The sequence below is a fragment of the Macrotis lagotis genome, chromosome 3 (assembly GCF_037893015.1).
Source record: "Macrotis lagotis isolate mMagLag1 chromosome 3, bilby.v1.9.chrom.fasta, whole genome shotgun sequence".
Classification (NCBI taxonomy): Eukaryota; Metazoa; Chordata; class Mammalia; order Peramelemorphia; family Peramelidae; genus Macrotis; species Macrotis lagotis.
Window position 1 is genome coordinate 243631091 of NC_133660.1, and position 20526 is coordinate 243651616.

A 20526-nucleotide genomic window follows, 5' to 3' on the forward strand; every position below is an offset into this window, starting at 1 on the left:
GGAATTATAACAGGGTAAGAAGGCATGAATAGGTTGCAAGCTACATCAAAGAAAGGAATATCATATATCTACAATAGGTTGCATTTATAGAGCATTTTTACAATTTGTAAAGTAGTTTACAAATATTATCTCATTTCATCCTCACAACAACCCTAGGAGGCATATGCTATTATTATTCCTCCTTTACAGATGGGGAAACTGAGGCAGTAAAGTGACTTTCCCAGGATCACATAACTGGTATGTATCTAAGGCAGAATTTGAATTCTCCAAGTTTAGGACTTTATTCACCATGCCATTAGCTACCCCAAGATCCACAAGATGGTATAGCCAATGAAATATTAACCTATTAAGCAGGAGGTTGAACCAAGCTTTGATTTACTCAAAATATTGTCTCTTCCATTAGAGTGAATGTAAGCTTCTTCTTCTTCTTCTTCTTTTTTTTTTTGCAAGGCAAATGCAGTTGAGTGGCTTGCCCAAGGCCACACAGCTAGGTAATTATTAAGTGTCTGAGACCGGATTTGAACCCAGGTACTCCTGACTCCAGGGCTGGTGCTTTATTCACTGTGCCACCTAGCCCCTCCCCCCCCCAAGCTTCTTAAGAGCAGGGATTGTCTTGCTTTTCTCCTTGTATTCCTCAGAGTGAATAAATCTTTAATTGATTTATTATTTTATCCCAGATTAACTTAAATTCTCTAGTCAAGGCAATCCAAAAAGCATTTAATCCTTACTAAGAATAGTTCTGATGCAGAGAAAGGCAAAAGATAGTCCTCAAGTTCAAGGAGCTCATAATCTAAAGGGGGAGATGATATGCAAACAACTCTATGTGAACAAACTATATCCAAGATAAATTGGAGGTATTTTCATAGGAAAGCATTAAATTAAGGAAAGATGGGGAAAAGTTTCCTACAGAAAGTAGAGACTTTAGTTGTGACTTAAAAGAGACCAGGGAAGCCATGAGGCTGCGTTAAGGGAGACTATTCTAAGCATGAGGGTCAGCCCCTGCAAAGGCATAGACATGTGAGTTGGAAGTATCTTGTTTGAGGAACATAGAGCCAGAGCTGTCACTCAGTATGCAGACCCCCTGCCACCATGCTGAAGAACTAGACTAAAATACAATTGGGGAATACACAACAAAATAAATAGAAAAATATCATAAAGTATAACTAATATTACATTTCAAAACCAAGTCAATATGCCACCCCCAAGGATCCTTATGTGCTGATTAGAGATCCACATTTCTATATGAGTTTGACACCACTGATCAAGGTCATTGTTCTTTGAATTCAGAAATGTGACTTATTAGAAAGAACACTGATTCAGAAATCCTGAAATCAAAATCCTAGCTCTGAATCTTATTAGTTGTATCATCCTAGGAAAGATATATATCATCTCTCAAAATCTTAGTTTCCTCAGCAATAAAATGATTGTAAGGAGTTTTGAACCTTATAGGGTCATCAGAAGGAAAGAATTTTGTAAACCTTATTGAGCTCCGTAATAAATATCATCTATTTGTGGTATTATTGTTCTGACAGGTCCTTGTTTTTCTAGTATCCCAATATGTAATCCAGGTGATGACTGTTTTAATTTCAACAGGAAGCAAGTATTTTTGGAATCATTTATCCTGTGAATGCAATTTATCATCAGATCCTGGATCTTCCAGTAAAATCAGTTTAGGAAACAATTTTCAGATGCCCCTAAAATGAGGAAGGAAATTCGTTCAAGTCAAATCAACCCAACCAACATTCTTTATTACCGAGGGAATTGCTATGACAAGTTTACTAATTGCCTACTCCCACAGTAGTTATTAGTCAAGGGTGAGTGAAATTTCTTTCCCAAGCAAGCAAAACCCTGGTGTCTGATTCATTGTCAGAGAAGGATGCTATGAGATACATTTTAAATCCTCCTTCTTCATCAGTCTTCTTAGTGTAATCCTTGAAATGGAAACATCATTTTTTTCTCCATGAAAACCTTACAGAAACAGTTAACTTACAGATTAGGTGTGTGCCTATAAGACGTTGCAATTTTATTTATTGATGTATAAATAGTAGCAAACATTTCCAAAGAATGGAAATCCCCAGTTCTTATCAGATTCTGGAAGCCCTGGATATACAGTGACTATCATCAAGAATATTAAATGAGTACCAGCTCCATTCTTAAGTAGGAGATTGAGGATCACCCGGTGAAGGAAACAAGGGGAGAGCTGCGTGAAATCTGTCACACACACATCAGGGTTCTCATATGGAGTTTGCGGTCTTTTGTCTCTTCTCTAGGGCATAAGACTTTCTGTGAGGGAATTCCTGCAAAAAAAAATCATTCTTGGTTTATATTGGAAATGAAGACATCTACTCTTCGGGAAATCTGTGAGGGATGATGTGGTATGATTTACAGAGTCCTGAAGTGGGGCATGGAGGTGGGGGAGAGTGAGATTTGTCCCCAGCTAACCTCTGATCTCAATCCTGGGGTTTCTGACTTCAAGTGTAGGACTCTATTTACTATGCTATTAGCCGCCCCCAAGATCCACAGGATGGCATGGCCATGGAAATATGAACCTATCAAGCAGGAGTTGAACGAAGCTTTGTTCTGATGATTGAATCCCTTCAAATAAGCCTCTTTGGCATGCCAGCTCCATGATACACTTAGATCTCCATGCTGGAAGCGACAAAAATGAAGCCACGATTGCTTTCCTCATTCCCCCATAGAGTGGACTTAGGAACCCAAGCTGTGCCATCATTCTCACTTCCAGAAGAGGAAATTCCCTTATAGCAAGGCGACTTGATGGTCTTCCAGAGTGGCCTAGATCACAGAGAGATGAAGCCCCTGCCCTGAGTTAGCGCTCCATCCCCTGGGCCACGCTGCCTCTCTTACACTATCTGTGTGACCCAGGCGACTCACTTCATCTACCTACCTCAGTTTCCTCATATGCCAACCGAGACTAATGCTGGCACCTACTTCCCAGGAGGGACGTGAAGATGCAACGGGAGAGTACGCTCGTCAAGTGCTTCCCAAAGGTCACAGCTTTGGGGAAATGCGAGGTGTTGCTATTATTGATTGTTGTTACTATTTGCTAGCTCTTCTGCCTCTTCAGTTCGGTCTAATCTTTAGATTCTGTTCTTCCTGGGGCAGGGCGGGGTCTCACCCCTTAGATGAATTTGGGGTGACTACTGCCGCTCTGGAAGGGGGAAGGCGCTTCATAAATGCTTGTCTATTGATTATTGGCCGCGTGGGAGCCCGCCTCTCAATGAGGCAAAGAGGGGAGCGGCGGGGGAGTGGGGTCGAGGCGCCCCGCTGGGACCTTAGCGGGCCTCAGTTTCCCCTCCCTGTAAAACCAGGGACTCGGACCGGCCGGAACCGCCCGGCACACAGCACAGGCTTCCCAATCCGCCAGAGCCAAGCTGGGGCCGGGAGGGCCAGGCCCCGCCCCGGCCCCGCCCCGGCCCCGCCCCCCGGCGCCGATTGGCCCTCCGCGCCGTGATGGGCGGACGGCCCCGGGAGCAGGAAGCGGCGGCGGCGCTGACAGGAGCAGGAAGTGGGAGGCGGCGGCGGCGGCGGCTGGACCCGACGGACCGGGACGGGCCGGGGCCGGCCTCCAAGTTTCCCGGTCGGGGCCCGCGTGGAGGAGGAGATGGACTGGTCCGGGCCGGGCTCCCAGGTGAGAGCGGGGCCCGGCGGGGGCTGCCCCCCCACCCGTTGCGGAGACCTGAGTTCGAATTCCGCCGCCCTCGCCACCCTGCCCTCTCCCAGGGCCTCAGTCTGCTCCCCGGTCCAACTAGGCGGGCGGCGGAGGGGAGGAGGGGGTGGGCTTGAAGACCCCCGCGGCCCCACCCGGCTCTGAACCCCCGTTTCCCTGACCTTAGCCTCCCCGGGCCTCAGTTTCCCCGCCTGTAAAATGAGGACTGAGTGGCCGCCCCCCCACGACTGCGAATTCTTCGGAAAGTCACTTCTTTGGGCCTCAGTTTCCCCCTGTGTAAAATGAGGTGCCCCTCAACGTCGGGATCTTGAGCGCCCCAGCCCCCCTCGTTTTGCAGGGGGGACGCGTGCTGGGTCACGTGTGTCGGGGTCACCCCGTGAAGCGGGGAGCTGGTGAGGGTGGAGCAGGCAGAGCGGGGTCGGAGGGCGGTGGGGGGCGACGGAGGCCGGGGAGGGAGGGTAAGGTCACCCCCATTCATAGGAGCCCCGTTTAGAGGCATTTGACAGAGAAGGGAGCAGAGGAGTGCAATCACTTACCCGGGGTCACAGGAGAACTGAGGCATCACAAGAGAAGGGGGGACGGGACATGGGGGTCGCAGAAAGGAGAAAGGGTTCTGGCAAGGAATGGGGGGCAGAAGAGCCATGCAGATGAGTAGGAATGGACTTTATTTGTAAAGATACCCATAACCTTGGACAGCTTAAAACCCCACAGAGTTGGACTTTGACTCAAATTGTCTGATGTCAAAGGTAGTAGTCAGTCGTCTTCCGCTGCACCTGTTCAGACCACACCTAAAATATCAGGTTTTTCACATTTTAGAGACATTGGCCCACTGGAACACCGCAGAATAATGCCGTCAGAGGACTGGCCGATGTGGTGTGCAAATATCAGTTCCCCGACTGAGGATGTTTAATCTTCAGAAGACTTGAAGTGATGGAATTGTCTTTTTCGATTATTGAAAGGGCTGTCAAAAAGGCGCCAGATTTCTTGATTCCAAGTAAATAAGGCACATAAGGAGAGGTTGAGATTAAAGTTATCGAAATTCAATTTAGGGGCGGCTAGGTGGCACAGTGGATAGAGCACCGGCCCTGGAGTCAGGAGGACCTGAGTTCAAATGCCACCTCAGACACTTAATAATTGCCTAGCTGTGTGGCCTTGGGAAAGCCACTTAATCTCATTGCCTAGGAAAAACCTAAAAATAAATAAAAATAAACACTTTGATGCTGCCCCAATTTGTAATGGATTGTATTGGGATAGAGGGAGCTCCCTACTGCTGAAGCTAGCAAGCAGAGCTTAGACAACCCCTTTTTCAAGGTTATTACAAAGGAAATTATTCAAGTAGAGGTCTAATTAACTGGTTTCTAAAGTCCCTCCCATCTCTGAGTTGACTAAAAGAATAATACTGAATAATATTAAAGAATGACTAAAATTATTACTGTTATTGAGGGGACTTGGAAGAGCCTGGAGAGAAGGGACAGAGCTTACATAGGTAATTTGTTTGGGAAAGACAAAAAAATTTGAGGGATAGAGCAGGTGAATGAGGAAAACTGAATAGGGGAGGAAGTTGAAGGTGGGGGAGAGAATGGGGAAAAACTAAACTGATAAGTAAACAGTGGTTGAGAAAATCTAGAGGGCCAGGAAAATCTGAGGATCAGGGTGTCCCACCCATTTCTGCCTCCATGCACCAAAGTCTTTTTTTCTCTAAACCCAGTAGAAATGGAAGAAATAGTGGCTCTTCCATGGGTTTGGGCCAAATAGGAGGAAAAGTTTAGAAGAGAAAAAGCTTTTTTTATAGGTGTTACATTACATGCTCTTAAGTGAATCATTCACCTTGATTTTGAATCTTTTGAAACAGCTCTAATTGATTTCACTCCCCTGGGAGAGTCTCTGTGTGTGCCCGTGTGTGCACACACACATGCTTTGGTTTGGTTTGAATTGGTTTGTTTTGTTTTTTCCCCCTGGCCTGGTTTAGAGTCCTTTTACCTTGTTTATTTGTTCTGTGTTTCATGTTTTCTTTTTCTTCTTCTCAGTTATTTTGAAGGGGGGGGGGTTCAGGTGAGGAGAAAACAAATGTGGATAAATGTAAAGATGTAAATATATCTTTGACTAATTTGGTCAGAGGAAACAACCAACCCACAAAGGTTTATAGGCAGAGCTAGAGATGTTCTACCTTCATATGGAAGTTTGATGATAATGGTGGTCATCTTCTTCCTTTAACTCTCTGGGATGCTCAGAAAATATTGTTCCTAATTCTTATTCAGGAAAGATGTGGAAGAATTATTTTTTATTTGTAAGTACTTGGGAATTGACAAGGGAGGCACTGGAAACTCAGTAAATGTAGTTGTTTTGATCAAAAGGACATGGAATCTTTTAATAGCCACTTGCTAGGGCCTTTGGGAGTCTAGTTCCCTCAAACAAAGCAGGTGGAGACAGTTCTGTGTTGAATTAATGCCCAGCATAACATCATCATGTTTATCTGCTTCTTAGAAGAATTCTGTTAGTGTTTTGACCAGACTGTATTTACTTAGTGAGAAAGAAGTTGGATATCCTTGACAGCTCCAAGAATAGGTTCATTCAGTTCTAAGTTATTCTTGTTCTTGTAGTATATATTGTATTTCTTTGCCTCTCTTCTGAGAGTCTCATTGTCTCAATTCAATTTATTAAGCACCAGGAACACTATGCTATTTGCTGGGATTATTATGAATGATGAATGAAACCATTTCTATCCTCAAGCACCTATGTTCTATTTTTTTTTTTTGCAAGACAGTAGGGTTAAGTGACTTGCCCAAGATCACACAGCTAGGTAATTATTAAATGTCTGAGACCAGATTTGAACTTGGGTTGTCCTGACCCCATGGCCAGAGCTTTATCCCTTGCACCACCCAGCTGCCCCCCCCCCCAGCTGCCCATGTTCTATTGAGAGAAATCTATACATAGTTAATTAAATATAAAATACCTGTGAAATAATTGGGGAGAGCAAGAAAGGCTTTCTTGAAGGAGAGGCCTCTTGAGCTGAGTATTGTATGATGTGAAGAATTCTAAGGGGCACAAGCAAGGAGGGAGTATATTGCAAACATAAGAGATACATTCTGTCAAAAGCACAGCCATGAAAGAGGATGGAATGCCAAATATAGCAATCAGCAAACAAGGCAGTTTGACTAGAATGGAGGGGACATGAAGGAGAGGAATAGGTTATGAGCCTGGAAAAGGGTCTAAAGTCAGAATGTGGAGGGTTTTAATACTGTACCTTATCCTTGAGGCAAGAAGAAATTAGCAGGGCTGTTGGAGCCAAGAAACTGATATGGCCAGAATGATGCTTAGGGAACATCACTTTGATAACTGTGGGGAGGGGAGTTTCTTTGCTGAGTTCCTGCACTGCATCTCTCTTCTTCCTCCTTTTCCTTTTTACTTCTATCTTCTTGCTGAGTAGTTTGAACATCCACATCAACTTTTGATATCCTCTGAGCCAAAGGAACATCTTTGGGGGAGTCATACAGATTTTTAAAATATTCCATAATAGGGGCGCCTAGGTGGTGTAGTGGATAAAGCACCGGCCCTGGAGTCAGGAGTACCTGGGTTCAAATCCAGTCTCAGACACTTAATAATTACCTAGCTGTGTGGCCTTGGGCAAACCACTTAACCCCATTTGCCTTGCAAAAACCTAAAAAAAAAAATTCCATAATGAAAAGACTCCTGTAGGAAATAATCTCTTGACCTTCCTGTCTAATATGTTCACACATCTGTCTTCCTATAGTCTTCCATTTTTCAGTATTTAGCACTCCTTCTGGAAACCATGGTTTGTACACATTCAATAAACTCGTCCAATGTTTTGCTGTTATTAATAAGCCTCTTTCTTTGACTATCTACTTTAATACTCTCAAATAATGTCCTCTATCCTTAGATTGTCTCTGTCCTATATTAATATGCTCTGTTTTAAACCTGGTGAAAAATTTATATATATATATATATATATATATATATATATATATATATATATATATATATATACATACATATATATCCTCTTACCTGCGTCTTGTAGGACATTCCATGACCGCAGGATACCCAGGCAATGTCTTACCTTTCAAGACTAATTCCCCTCCAAGTTGTCCCTTTTCAGGTGCCAATTGCCACCAGCTGTTGGCCTGCACCTGAGTATTGTTGAGAGCCAGATTGAATCAGAGAGACACAAACAACCTAATTTCATGAATAACTCTCTTTCAACTTTATTGTTGAATATCCAGACTCATTACAGAATTTATCTCAGACATGACAAATCAGATGAAATTCAGCTGCATGGCTTCCCTGGTTATATATTTACAATACTTGGGCTTTGATGTATTTTAGAATTCCTTAACAGAATTCTCCCAATACCCTCTGAGCTCAGCAGATGTTTAGGTCAAGGTTCATAGGTGAGCCAACCATTCTATTTAATGAGCAGGAGTATTTGCTTGATCTGTGGTAAATTTCGACCCATGGTCGCCTGCATTCCAACTCCACAGAAGCTGGCTCTCTACATCACCAATTCCCTATTGGACATTTCAAGCTAAATGTCTTATGAACATCTCTTCAAAATAATCCAGAACAGAGCACATAACCTTTTCCCCAAAACCTAACCCTCTCCTAAACTTCAGTATTTTTGTTGAGGGACTCCCACTCTGTTGATTCACTACTTTAGCATGATCTTTGATGCCTCACTCTCCCTCAACTCAGATTTCCATTCAGTTAACAAATCTTCACTTTTCTTATCTCCACATCTCTTACAGTGGTCACCATCCTAGTTCAGGTCCTGATCACCTCTCTTCTGAACTTTGGTAGTAGCCTAGTTTTTTTTTTCTGCCTCCAGTTTCTCCCTTCTCCAATCCATTCTCACATTTTCTCTAAAACACAGGTGTGACCCTGTCTTTTCTTTGCTAGTAAATTCCATATACTGCAACTTGTTCAGCCATTCCTTTCAGTTTGCAGTTCTTTGCCACCATAAAAAGAAGTACTTTAAAAATTTTTGTAGAAGTAGGACCTTTTTACTTTTCTTTGATCTCTTTTTGGGATATAGGGCTAGCAGGTATTGTTGGGTTAAAGGGTATGTGTAACTTTATAGCCCTTTGGACATAGATGCTTTCTTGAATGGTTGGACTAGAGTTTGCAACTCTACTAACAGTGAATTTGTGTCCTTATTTTTCCACATCCCCTCCGGCATTTTTCATTTTCCTTCTTTGTTCACTTATCGAATCTAATAAGTGAGGAAGTTTCTCTGAGTTGCTTTAATGTGCAGTTCTCTAAACAATAGTGATTTAGAATATTTTTTCATATGAATATTGATAGCTTTAAATTCTTCCCGAAACTGCCTGTTTACTTTCCTGTGGCCATTTATCAATTAGTAATGGCTTTTTTAAAATATAAATTCAGCATAATTCCCTATTTATTTGGCAAATGAGACTTTTATCAGATACTTGGTGAAAAAATTTTTCCTGTTTTCCTTCTAATTTTGGCTGTGCTGGTTTTGTTTATGCAAAAGCATTTTAAATTCATGCAATCAAAATCTTCTATTTTATATCCAGTTATCTTTATTTCCTATCTATTTAGATATAAACTCTTCCCTTACTCATAGATCTGAAAGGTACATTTTTTCCATTTTCTCCTAATTTACCTATGATATCACCCTATATGTATAAATCATTTATCTGTTTTGACCTTACCTTAATTTACTGTGTGAGAGATTATCTTTGCCTATGTTGTTGGTTCTGCCAAACTGCTTTCCAGTTTCCCCATCAATTTTTGCTGAATGATGATGAGTTCATCAAACACTAGATTATTATGGTCATTTACTACTCTCTATGTATTGTATACCTAATTTATTCCACAAGTCTATCATTCCATTTTTTAATCAATACCAGATTGTTTTGATGTTTACCCCTTTGTAATATAGTTTGAAATTTGGAACTACAAAGCCATCTTCTTTCACATTTTTAAAATTGATTCCTTGATGAATTTTGTTATTGTTTTTCCTAGCTTTTGAAAAGTAATTCTTTGGTATTTTGATTGATATGGCACTGAATACGTAAATTAGGTAGAATTGACATTTTTATTAGATTGACTCAGACTATCCATGATCAATTAAAATTTGTCCAAATGTTTAATGTGTTTATGTGGAAAGCATTTTACAATTGTGTTCAAATAATATCTGGGTTTGTCTTGGCAGATGGATTTTCAAATAGTTTATGTAGTCTGTAGTTATTTTATTTTTATTATTTTTTATATTTTATTTGTTTTTCCAATTATGTGCAAGGATAGTTTTCAATAATCATTTTTTTTGCAAGGGTTTGAGTTTCACGTTTTTCTTCCACCCTTCCCTCCCCTTTTCCCTGACAGAAAGCAATATAGGTTATACATATATCCATATTAATCATGTTGTGAAAGAAGAATCAAATCAAAAAGGGGGGAAAAAAACCATGAGAGGGAAAACCATAATACATAAAACAAATTTGAAAAACTGAAAATAGGCAGTTTTAACCTTCATTCAGACTTCATAGTTCCTTCTCTGATGTTTTCCTTCACAAGTCCTCCTTTAGAATTGTTTTTGATTATTAGCAACTCTATTATAGTTATCATCACATATTGTTGCTGTTAGTGTGTCCAGTATTCTTCTGGTTCTGCTCATTTCACTATTATCAGTTCAGGTAAATCTTTCCAGGCTTTTATGAAATCCCATCCCGCCATCATAATCATATACTATGGGAAACAGACCTAGTAGGGAGGGGTATAAAGGAGTTTCTCTATCTCTCACTCTTCCTGCTGGACTTTACTGGTATTATATACAAATGCTGATGATTTATGTGATTTATATCCTGCAACTTTCCTGAAATTGTAATTGTTTCAATTAGTTTTTTAGTTGATTAGGAGTCTCTAAGAATACCTTGATATAATCTATAGAGTGATAGTTTTGTTTCCCAGTTGTTTTTATTCCTTCAATTTCTTTTTCTTATATAGATGGTATTTCTAGTTTAAAATTGAATAATAGTAGTGATAATGTACATCCTTGCTTCATTCTTATTCTATCTTTTTAAAAAGCCTTCATTGATTCCTATGCTTTGTAGTATTTTTAAATAAAAAATGGTATTATTTTTGTCAAAGGCCTTTTCTGAATCGATTGCTATAATCAGGATTTTTGATGTTTTTGTCACTGATATGGTTAATTATGCTGATGGTTTTCCTAATATTGCATTTCTACTATAAATCACACCTGTAATTTATGTGACATTGCTATAATCTTGCTAATATTTTATTTAAATTATATGTGTCACTATTCATTAGGGAAGTTGGTCTATACTTTTCTTTGTATTTGTTCACTCTGGTTTAGGTATCAAAACTATATTTAGTCATAAAAAAGAATTTGGTAGGATTCCTTTAAAATAATTTATATAGGATTAAGATTAATTGTACCTTAAGTGTTTGATATAATTCACTTGTAAATCCATCTGATCCTGGAGATTTTTTTCTTAGGATGTTCATTGATGACTTTTTAGTTTCGTTTTTTTTTTTTTGCAAGGCAAATGGGGTTAAGTGGCTTGCCCAAGGCCACACAGCTAGGTAATTATTAAGTGTCTGAGACCAGATTTGAACCCGGGTACTCTTGACTCCAAGGCCAGTGCTTTATCCACTACGCCACCTAGCCACCCCAGTTTCTTTTTTCTTAAATAGGGTTATTTAATATTCTATTTTCTCTTCTGCTAATCGGGCAATTTAGATTTTTGTAAATACTCATCCAATTCCCTTACATTGTCAGTTTTGCTATTATAAAATTGATCAAAATAACTCCTAATAATTGCCTTCACCTTTTTCATTTGTGATGCCAGTAATTTATATTTATTCTTTCTTTTTTTGAAATCAAATTAACTAATGGCTTATCTCTTATTGTGGATCCCCCTCCCCAAATAAAACCAGGTCCTAGTTTTATTTATTAATTGAATGGGCTATTTTATTTTACATTTAATTAATTTCTTCCATTTTGGATTTTAGTTGAGAATTTAAAATATATTCTTTTCTAGTTCTTTTTAAAAATTTCACAATAGATTCATTGATTTGCTCTTTTTCTCTTCTTCTGATGTATGCATTTAGAGGTACAAATTTTCCTCCAAGTACTACTTTGGTTACATTCCCCAAAATTTTAGAATGTTCTTATCATTCTCTTTAATAAAATTATTGATTGTTTCTATGATTTGTTCCTTTACTCACTAATTCTTTGTGATTATATTATTTATTTTCCACTTAACTTTTAATCTGTGCTGCCACAGCCCTTTATTAAATGTAATTTTTATTGCATTACAGTCTTAAAAAAGAGTAAATCTAATATCTGTTTTTCTGCATTAGACTATGAGGTTTTTATGCCCTAAGTACATGATCCATTTTTGTAATGGTGCCATATTCAGCTAAGAAAAAAGGTTCTCCTTTCTGTTCCCATTAAGGTTTCTTCAGAGGTTTGTCATAGTTAACTTTTCTAAGTTTCTATTCATTTCTTTAACTCCTTTCTTACTTATTTTATGGTTAGATTTATTTAACTCTGAGAGGGAAGCTTGAAATTCTTCAATAACATAATTTTGCTATTACTTTTTTTTCTTTTGAATTTGGATGCCTTGACATTTGGTACATTTATGTTTAGTATCAATATTGCATTGTTGTTTATTTTCCCACATCCCCTCCACTATTTGTCATTTTTTTTGGATACTCACTTTTTTAAAATTTAGTATTTATTCTCATTTTGCATAAATAATTTTTTATACATTAATAAAATATTCTTGTTTAAGAGTAAACAAAATAACCCCTCCCCCGAAAATTATAGACTCGCTTGAGCGATAAAGGGGAGAGAGAAAAATTAAAATAAAAAAAAATAATAGTAATAATTGTAGGTATGGCCAGGTGGCGCAGTGGACAGAGCCAGCTCTGGAGCCAGGAGCACCTGAGCTCACATCCAGCCCTGTACACCCAACAATCACCCATCTGTGTGACATGCAAGCCACCCCAACCCCACTGCCCTGCAAAAACCAAAAAAAAAGAAAAAGACCCAAAATAAAATAAAACAGTAGCAATAGTAGAGGCAGCTAGGTGGCGGACAGAGCACTGGCCCCTGAGCCAAGAGCACCCAGGTCCAAACCCTACCTCAGACACCCAACGATCACCCTGCTATGCGGCCCCAGGCAGGCCACCCAGCCCCATCTGCCCTGCACCCCCCCCCCCAAAATGACAGTAATAAAACTTTGCTTCAGTCTGTGTTCCAACACCACCAACTCTGTTGCAGGTGGATCACATTCTTTATGATAAGTCCATCGCAAAAGTTACTTCCATATTTTTCCACCGTTGCCATTGCTGATCGCAACTCCGTCCTTTCTTATTTCTCCACTACCATGTACTATATTTTCTCTCTCCTTTCACTGATTCTGCTGTAGGGTAGCTGAATGGCACAGCAGACAGATCCCTGGCCCTGGGGCCAAGAGGCCCCAAGCCCCCCTACCACCCCTTAGGCCCAGCATCTACCTGGCCCTATGGTCCCGGACAGGCCATCCAATCCCAGCCCCTTGCAGAAAGTAAAAAAGAAAATTATTATATTTGACCACTCTCCCCCCACGGTCCATCCTCTCCTTCATTCACATCCCCACCCCTTCCCCCTGCTCCCCCCCTCCTTCTTACTCCAGATGTCTATACCCCATTGAATATATATGCTGTTTCCTCTCCTAGCCACCTCTGATGAGAGCGAAGATTCCCTCATTCCCCCTTGCCTTCCCCCTTCCATATCATTGCAATAGCTCATTGTAATAAAGAAAAATGTTATATGAAATATCTTGGCCTATTCCCCCTCTCCTTTTTCTTTCTCCCATTATATTTCCCTTTGTTCTATTGACTCTATTTTTACACCATATTTTATCTCCAAATTCAGCTTTTTCCTATGGTTCAACTATAAAAGCTCCTTCTACCTGCTCTATTAATTGAGAAGGTTCATATGAGTATTATCAGTGTCATTTTTCTATGCAGGAATACATCCATTTCATCATCATTAAGTCCCTCATGTTTTCCTCTTCTCCAATCTCTATGCTTCACCTGAGTCCTGAATCTGAAGATCAAACCTGTTCAGCTCTGGCCATTCTAGCAGGAGCATTTGAAATTCCCCTGGTTCATTGAAAGTCCATCTTTTTCCTTGGAAGAGGACATTCTGTTTTGCTGGGTAGTTGATTCTCAGTTGCATTCTAAGCTCTTTTGCCTTCCAGTATATTATATTCCAAGCCCTATGAGCTTTTAATGTAGTTGCTGCTAAGTCCTGTGAGATCCTGATTGCAACTCCATGGTATTTGAATTGTGTCCTTCTGGCTGCTTGTAATATTTTCTCTTTGACTTGGGAGTTCTGGAACTTGGCTATAATATTCCTGAGGGTTGATCTTTTGGGATCTCTTTCTCAGAGGTATCTGTGGATTCTCTCCATTTCTATTTTGCCTTCTGCTTCTAAGATATCAGAGCAATTTTCCTGTACTAATTCTTTGGAAATGATGTCAAGGCTCTTTTCCTGATCATGACTTTCAGGTATTCCAATAATTTTTAAATTATCTTTCCTAAATCTGTTTTCCATATCAGTTGGTTTTTCAGTGAGATGTTTCACATTTTCTTCTAATTTTTCATTCTTTTGGTTTTGAAGTATTGAGTCCTGATTTCTCATAAATTCATCAATCTCTCTGAATTCTATTCTTTGTCTGAAGGATTTATTTTCCTCAGCGAGCTTTCTTATCTCTTTTCCCATCTGGCCAATTCTGCTTTTTAAAGCATCTTCTCCTCAATAGCTTTTTGAACTGTTGTATTCATTTGACCTAAGCTGGTTTTTAGCATGCATTTCTTCAGCATTTTTTTTGGATTTCCTTGACTAAGCTGCTGACTTCATTTTCATGTTTTTCCTGCATGTCTCTCATTTCTTTTCCCAGTTTTTCTTCTAACTCCCTCATTTGATTTTCAAAGTCTTTTTTGAGCTCTGTCATAGCCTGAGCCCAATTTCTGTTTTTCTTGGTCTTTAGATGCAGGAGCTTGTGCTTCCTCATCTTCAGACTGAGTGTTTTGATCCTTCTTGGGCTCAGCAGCAAAATATTTCTCAATGGTGTTTCTCTTGTTTCTCTGCTTGCTCATTTTCCCAGCCTTAGCCTGGTTTGGGGTTGCTTCCCGAGTTTTTGGGACACTCCCACAAGGGTGTCAGTGTGTGAAGCTCTGTCCTCCCTCCTGGTCTGTGAATGACCATATGTGCCCCCCTCTGCCACGGGGCTGAGGTGGGGGGGGCCCCTGCTGTTCTATTGGGGGTTGCCTAGACTGCGATCAGGATCTGAATGTGTTCAGAGACTCAGAGTCCTGTTTCAGGGGCAGAGGACAGAGCTCCGCAGTCTCTCTCTTCACTCCCCTCCCTCAGCTCAATGGGCTCTTGTCCTGGGGGCTCCTGCTTACCAGCTCGCCTGCTTCTGTTTCCTGGATTTGGGCTGAGGTGGCCACACTGCTCGCAGTGTGCCCTGAGGGCTGGGCTTCACATTCTCGCTCTGGCAGAGATCCCCGCTCTGTTCCCCCACGTTGTGCCCAGTGCTCCCTGGGGTATAGCTCAGGAGACTCCCTGCTGCTGTGAGCCGCCTCCCGGAGGCTGAATTTCTTTTGCTCTGGCAGGCCGCCCCTCCGGCGGGCTGCCCCTCCAACCCCCGGGGAGCAGAGCCTTTCTGCTCTTTTCCAGGTTACCTTGAGTAGGAGAACTGCCTCACTGGGTCCCTCTGTGGGTTCTGTCTCTTGAAAATTTAGAGTCCTTAGTTTATAAGTTTTATGAGAGAGCACCTAAGACAGGATCCTCTCTTGTCACCATCTTGACTCCACCCCATATTTTTCTTTTTGATCATATTCGTCAATCTGATAGGTATGAGGTAATAGTAGTACCCCAGAGTTGTTTTAATTAATTCATATTTCTTTTATCAATAGTGATTTGGAGTATTTTTCCCACAGTAGCTTTGATTTCTTTTTTCTGAAAACTGCCTATCAATTAAGGAATGGTTCCTATTTTTTATAAATTTGATTCAATTTCCTATATTCTTGAAAAATGAGACCTTTATTACAAACACTGCAAAAAAATTCTCTATTTTCCTGTTTTTCTTCTAGTGTTGGCTACATGGGTTTTGTTAGTGCAAAATCTTTTTAAATTCACGTAATCAAAAACAATCTGTTTTACTTCCTGTAATCACTTTTATCTGCTGTTTAGTCAGAGACTCTTCCCTTATCTATAAATTTGACAGGTGTGTAATTTCCATTTATTTATGATATCACCCTATATGTCTAAATCATTTATCTGTTTTGACGTTGGTATGCTGTGTGAGATGTTGGTTTGTGCTTAGTTTCTCTTGAACTGCTTTCCAGTTTTCCCAGAAATTTTTATTAAATGGGGAGTTTTTTCCCCCAAAAATTGGATCTTTGGGTTTATCAAACACCAGATTACTATGTTCCTTACTATGGTACATCATTCTCTATTTTAGCAATACCAGATTGATTTGATGATTCACACTTTGTAATACAGTCTGAGATATGGTATTGATGTTGCCTCCTTCACATTTTTTTTATTGATTTTCTTGATAATCTTGAACTTTTGTTCTTCCAATTTGCTCATCCCTTTTAATTAGACCTAATTTTGCTTTCCTTGTCTGACATCAGGATTCCTACCTTTGCCTTTTTAACTTCAGTTGAAGCATAATAGACCCTTTCACTGCCCACCCTTTTTAAAAACCATGTTTTTCTGTTTTAAGGATGTTTCTTGTAAAAAACATATTGTTGAGTTCTCTTTTTTTTTATGTTTTTGCAAGGCAAATGGGGTTAAGTGGCTTGCCCAAGGCCACACAGCTAGGTAATTATTAAGTGTCTGAGGCAGGATTTGAACTCAGGTACTCCTGACTCCAGGGCCGGTGCTCTATCCACTGTGCTACCTAGCCGCCCCATGAATTCTTATTTCTAATCCAGTCTGCAGTTTGCTTCTATTTTTATGAGTGAGCTAATCACATTCACATTCATAGTTATGATTACTAATTGTGCATTTCCCTCCATCTTGTTTTCTTTTGTTTAACCTTCTCTTTTTATACTGTCATTTCTCAAAAGGCTGTATTGCCTCTGACCACTGCCTTCTTTTATTTAGCCATCCTTTGATCACTACCACCATCAATCCCCTTCTCATTAACCCCTTCTCCTACTTTCCTGTTGTGTAAAATAGATATCTATTACTAATTGAAAAATGTGTATATATTTTCCATTTTCAAATCATTTTAGATGTTAAGTTCAAGCATTATATACCCCTCTCCCCACCATTTTTCATTCTACTGAAAGCTCTTCCTTTTGTACCTCTTTTACATGAAACAATTTTCCCTTATTATCCTTACTATAATACTGATTATAATTATTCCCTTATTCTTCTTCTTTCCCTTTCCCCTTCTTCCTGGGCTGTTCCTTGCTTATTCAATTTTTATATCATCCTAACATAATCGACTCACTCCTGCACCTTGTTTCTATTATGAATCCTTTTATCTTTCATAATACTGATAAAATTCTTAGAAGATACATCATGTATCATCTTCCCATATGGAAGGTTATAAATTGTTTAATGAGTTCCTTTTGATTTCTCTTTCATGCCTACCTTTATATCAAATTTTTTATTCAGCTCTTTTTTTTCCCATCAGGAATATTTAAAAGGCCTCTATTTCATTACATGTCCATTTTTTTGCCTTGAAGGATTCTAATTAGTTTTGCTGTGTAGTTTATTTTTTGATTGTAATCCCAGTTCCTTTGTCTTCTGGAATATCATATTCTAAGCCCTCTGCTCTTTTTGTTGCTTGAAGCAAAAAAAGCCCTTTAACCTGGATGCTCCAGATTTTGGTGATAATATTACTGCAAGTTTTTATTTTGGGATCTCTTTCAGGATGATTAGGGAATTCTTTCTATATTTTCTTCTCTGGTTCTAGGATATCAGGGCAATTTTCCTTGTTAATTTCTTAGTTAATAATTTAATTCTTTAGTTATTTTTACTCAATATATTTTCTGTGTTTGTTTTTAGCATTTTGGTAACTATATTAATAGATTTGGTCTTCTTTGTAATACTCTGTATCTTAGTTTATCCATTTAACATTCTTCGGGAAGGGTTCAACAGATCACATATAAGGGTGATCACATAAGGGTACCATGATACAACAAAAAGGTTAAGTGCCCCTGCTCCAAACTCAGTCTCTCCATTTTATTTCATAGTTTTCTCTTCACATACGCTAGATAAATTAGTCAGATTTTTATTCCTTTAAAAACACTGTAGGGGGCAGCTCAGTGGATAGAGCACCAGCCCTGGAGTCAGGAATACCTGAGTTCAAATCTGGCCTCAGACACTTAATAATTATCTGTGTGGCCTTGGGCAAGCTATTTAACCCCACTGCCTTGCAAAAACCTAAAAAAACCCCCCAACATTGTGCACTTTTCTTCCTTTCCTTTTTCTCATACTGTCTCCCAAACTTGGAATGCTCTACTCCTTGTCTTTACCTGCTTAATTTCTACTTGCCCTGTAGAATTGCCTCCTTTGGAGCCTTCTTTGAATCTTTTTTTGTCAATAAAAACTTTCCTCCCTCCCTTGCTTGATCTAATATAGAATTTTTTTTTTCACTCCTAAACAATTTTATTCTCAGAAATTAGCCCCACTGACCAGTGTACATATAGGGTTTCTTTGTATTTTCAATTTTATTTCATAACAACTTCAATTTTTAGATAAGATACTTAAATATTCTTGTTTAAGAGGAAACATAATATCCTCTTCCAAACAAAAATATAAAGCCTCATGAGAAATAAAGTTAAAAAAAAAGAGAAAAATGTGTTTCAGTCTTAATTAAATTAAAAAAAATAATAGTAATAATTGTAGGTATGGCCAGGTGGCGCAATGGATGAAGCACCAGCCCTGGAGCCACCAGCACCTGAGCCCATATCCAACCTCATAAACCCAACAATCACCCAGCCGTGTGACATGCAAGCCACCCAATCCCCACTGCTCTGCAAAAACCAAAAAAAAAAGAAAGAAAAAAAAAGACCCAAAATAAAATAAAATAGTAATAATAGTAGGGGTGGCTGGGTGGCAGACAGACCATTGGCCCTTGAGCCAGGAGCACCTGGGTCCAAATCCAGCCCCAGACACCCAAAGATCACCCTGCTATGTGGCCCCAGGCAGGCCACCCAGCCTCACTTGCCCTGCACCCTCCCCCAAATAATAATAACAAAAAATATGCTTTAGTCTTTGTTCCAACACCAACAACTCTGTTGCAGGTGGATCACAGTCTTTATGATAAGTCCATCACAAAAGTTACTTCCATATTTTTCCAACGTTGCCATTGCTGATCGCAACTCCCTCCTTTCTTATTTCTCCACTACCCTGTACTATATTTTCTCTTTCCTTTCACTGTGACTCTACTGTAGGGTTGCTGAGTGGCACAGCAGACAGATCCCTGGTCCTGGGGCCAAGAAGCCCTGAGCCCCCCTACCACCCCTGAGGCCCAGAATCCACCTAGCCCTATGGTCCCGGACAGGCCATCCAATCCCAGCCCCTTGCAAGAAGTAAAAAAGAAAATGTGTTATATCTGACCACTCTCCCCCCATGGTCCATCCTCTCCTCCTTTATTCACATCCCCACCCCTTCCCCCTGCTCCCCCCTCCTTCTTACTCCAGATGTCTATACCCCATTGAGTATATTTGCTGTTTCCTCTCCTAGCCATCTCTGATGAGAGCAAAGGTTTCCTCATTACCCCTTGCCTCCCCCCTTCCATATCATTGCAATAGCTCATTGCAATAAAAAAAAATCTTATTATGTGAAATATCTTAGACTATTCCATGTCTCCTTTTTCTTTCTCCCATTCTATTTCCCTTTTTTTCTACTGACTCCATTTTTACACCATATTTTATCTTCGAATTCAGCTTTCTCCTGTGCTTCAACTATAAAAGCTCCCTCTACCTGCTCTATTAACTGAGAAGGTTCATATGAGTATTATCAGTGTCATTTTTCTATGCAGGAATACATGCAGTTCATCCTCAATAAGTCTCATATTTCCCCCCTCTCCTCCAATCTCCATGCTTCACCTGAGTCCTGTATCTGAAGATCAAACCTTCTGTTCAGCTCTGGCCATTCCAAAAGAAACATTTGAAATTCCCCTGGTTCATTGAAAGTCCATCTTTTTCCCTGGAAGAGGACATTCAGCCTTGCTGGGTAGTTCATTCTTGGCTGCATTCTAAGCTCTTTTGCCTTCCAGTATATTGTATTCCAAGCCCTATGAGCTTCCAATGTAGTTGCTGCTAAGTCCTGTGTGATCCTGACTGCAGATCCACGATATCTGAACTGTGTCCTTCTGGCTGCTTGTAATATTTTCTCTTTGACTTGGGAGTTCTGGAACTTGGCTATAATATTCCTAGGGGTTGGTTTTTTGGGATCTCTTTCTCGGGGGGATCGGTGGATTCTCTCCATTTCTATTTTGCCCTCTGCTTCTAGAATATCAGGGCAATTTTCCTGTAGTAATTCTTTGAAAATGATGTCAAGGCTCTTCTCCTGATCATGACTTTCAGGTATTCCAATCATTTTTAAATTTTCTTTCTTAAGTCTGTTTTCCATATCAGTTCTTTTTTCAATGAGATATTTCATATTTTCTTCTAATTTTTCATTTTTTTGGTTTTGAAGTATTGATTCCTGATTTCTGGTAAATTCATCAATCTCCCTGAATTCTATTCTTTGTCTGAAGGATTTGTTCTCCTCAGAGAGTTTTCTTATCTCTTTTTCCATCTGGCCAGTT

General features: G+C 39.8%; 1 protein-coding gene across 1 annotated transcript in view; it reads left to right on the forward strand.

Annotated features, from left to right (window-relative positions):
* Window positions 1–3534: 3534 nt before the first annotated feature.
* Window positions 3535–20526, forward strand: part of ZDHHC13 (zDHHC palmitoyltransferase 13) — a 70922-nt gene continuing 53930 nt past the window's right edge. The window contains exon 1 of the mRNA XM_074230356.1: window positions 3535–3649. Within this exon, the coding sequence (XP_074086457.1) occupies window positions 3623–3649 (27 nt within the window). The 5' untranslated portion in view covers window positions 3535–3622. The remainder of the gene's footprint in view (window positions 3650–20526) is intronic.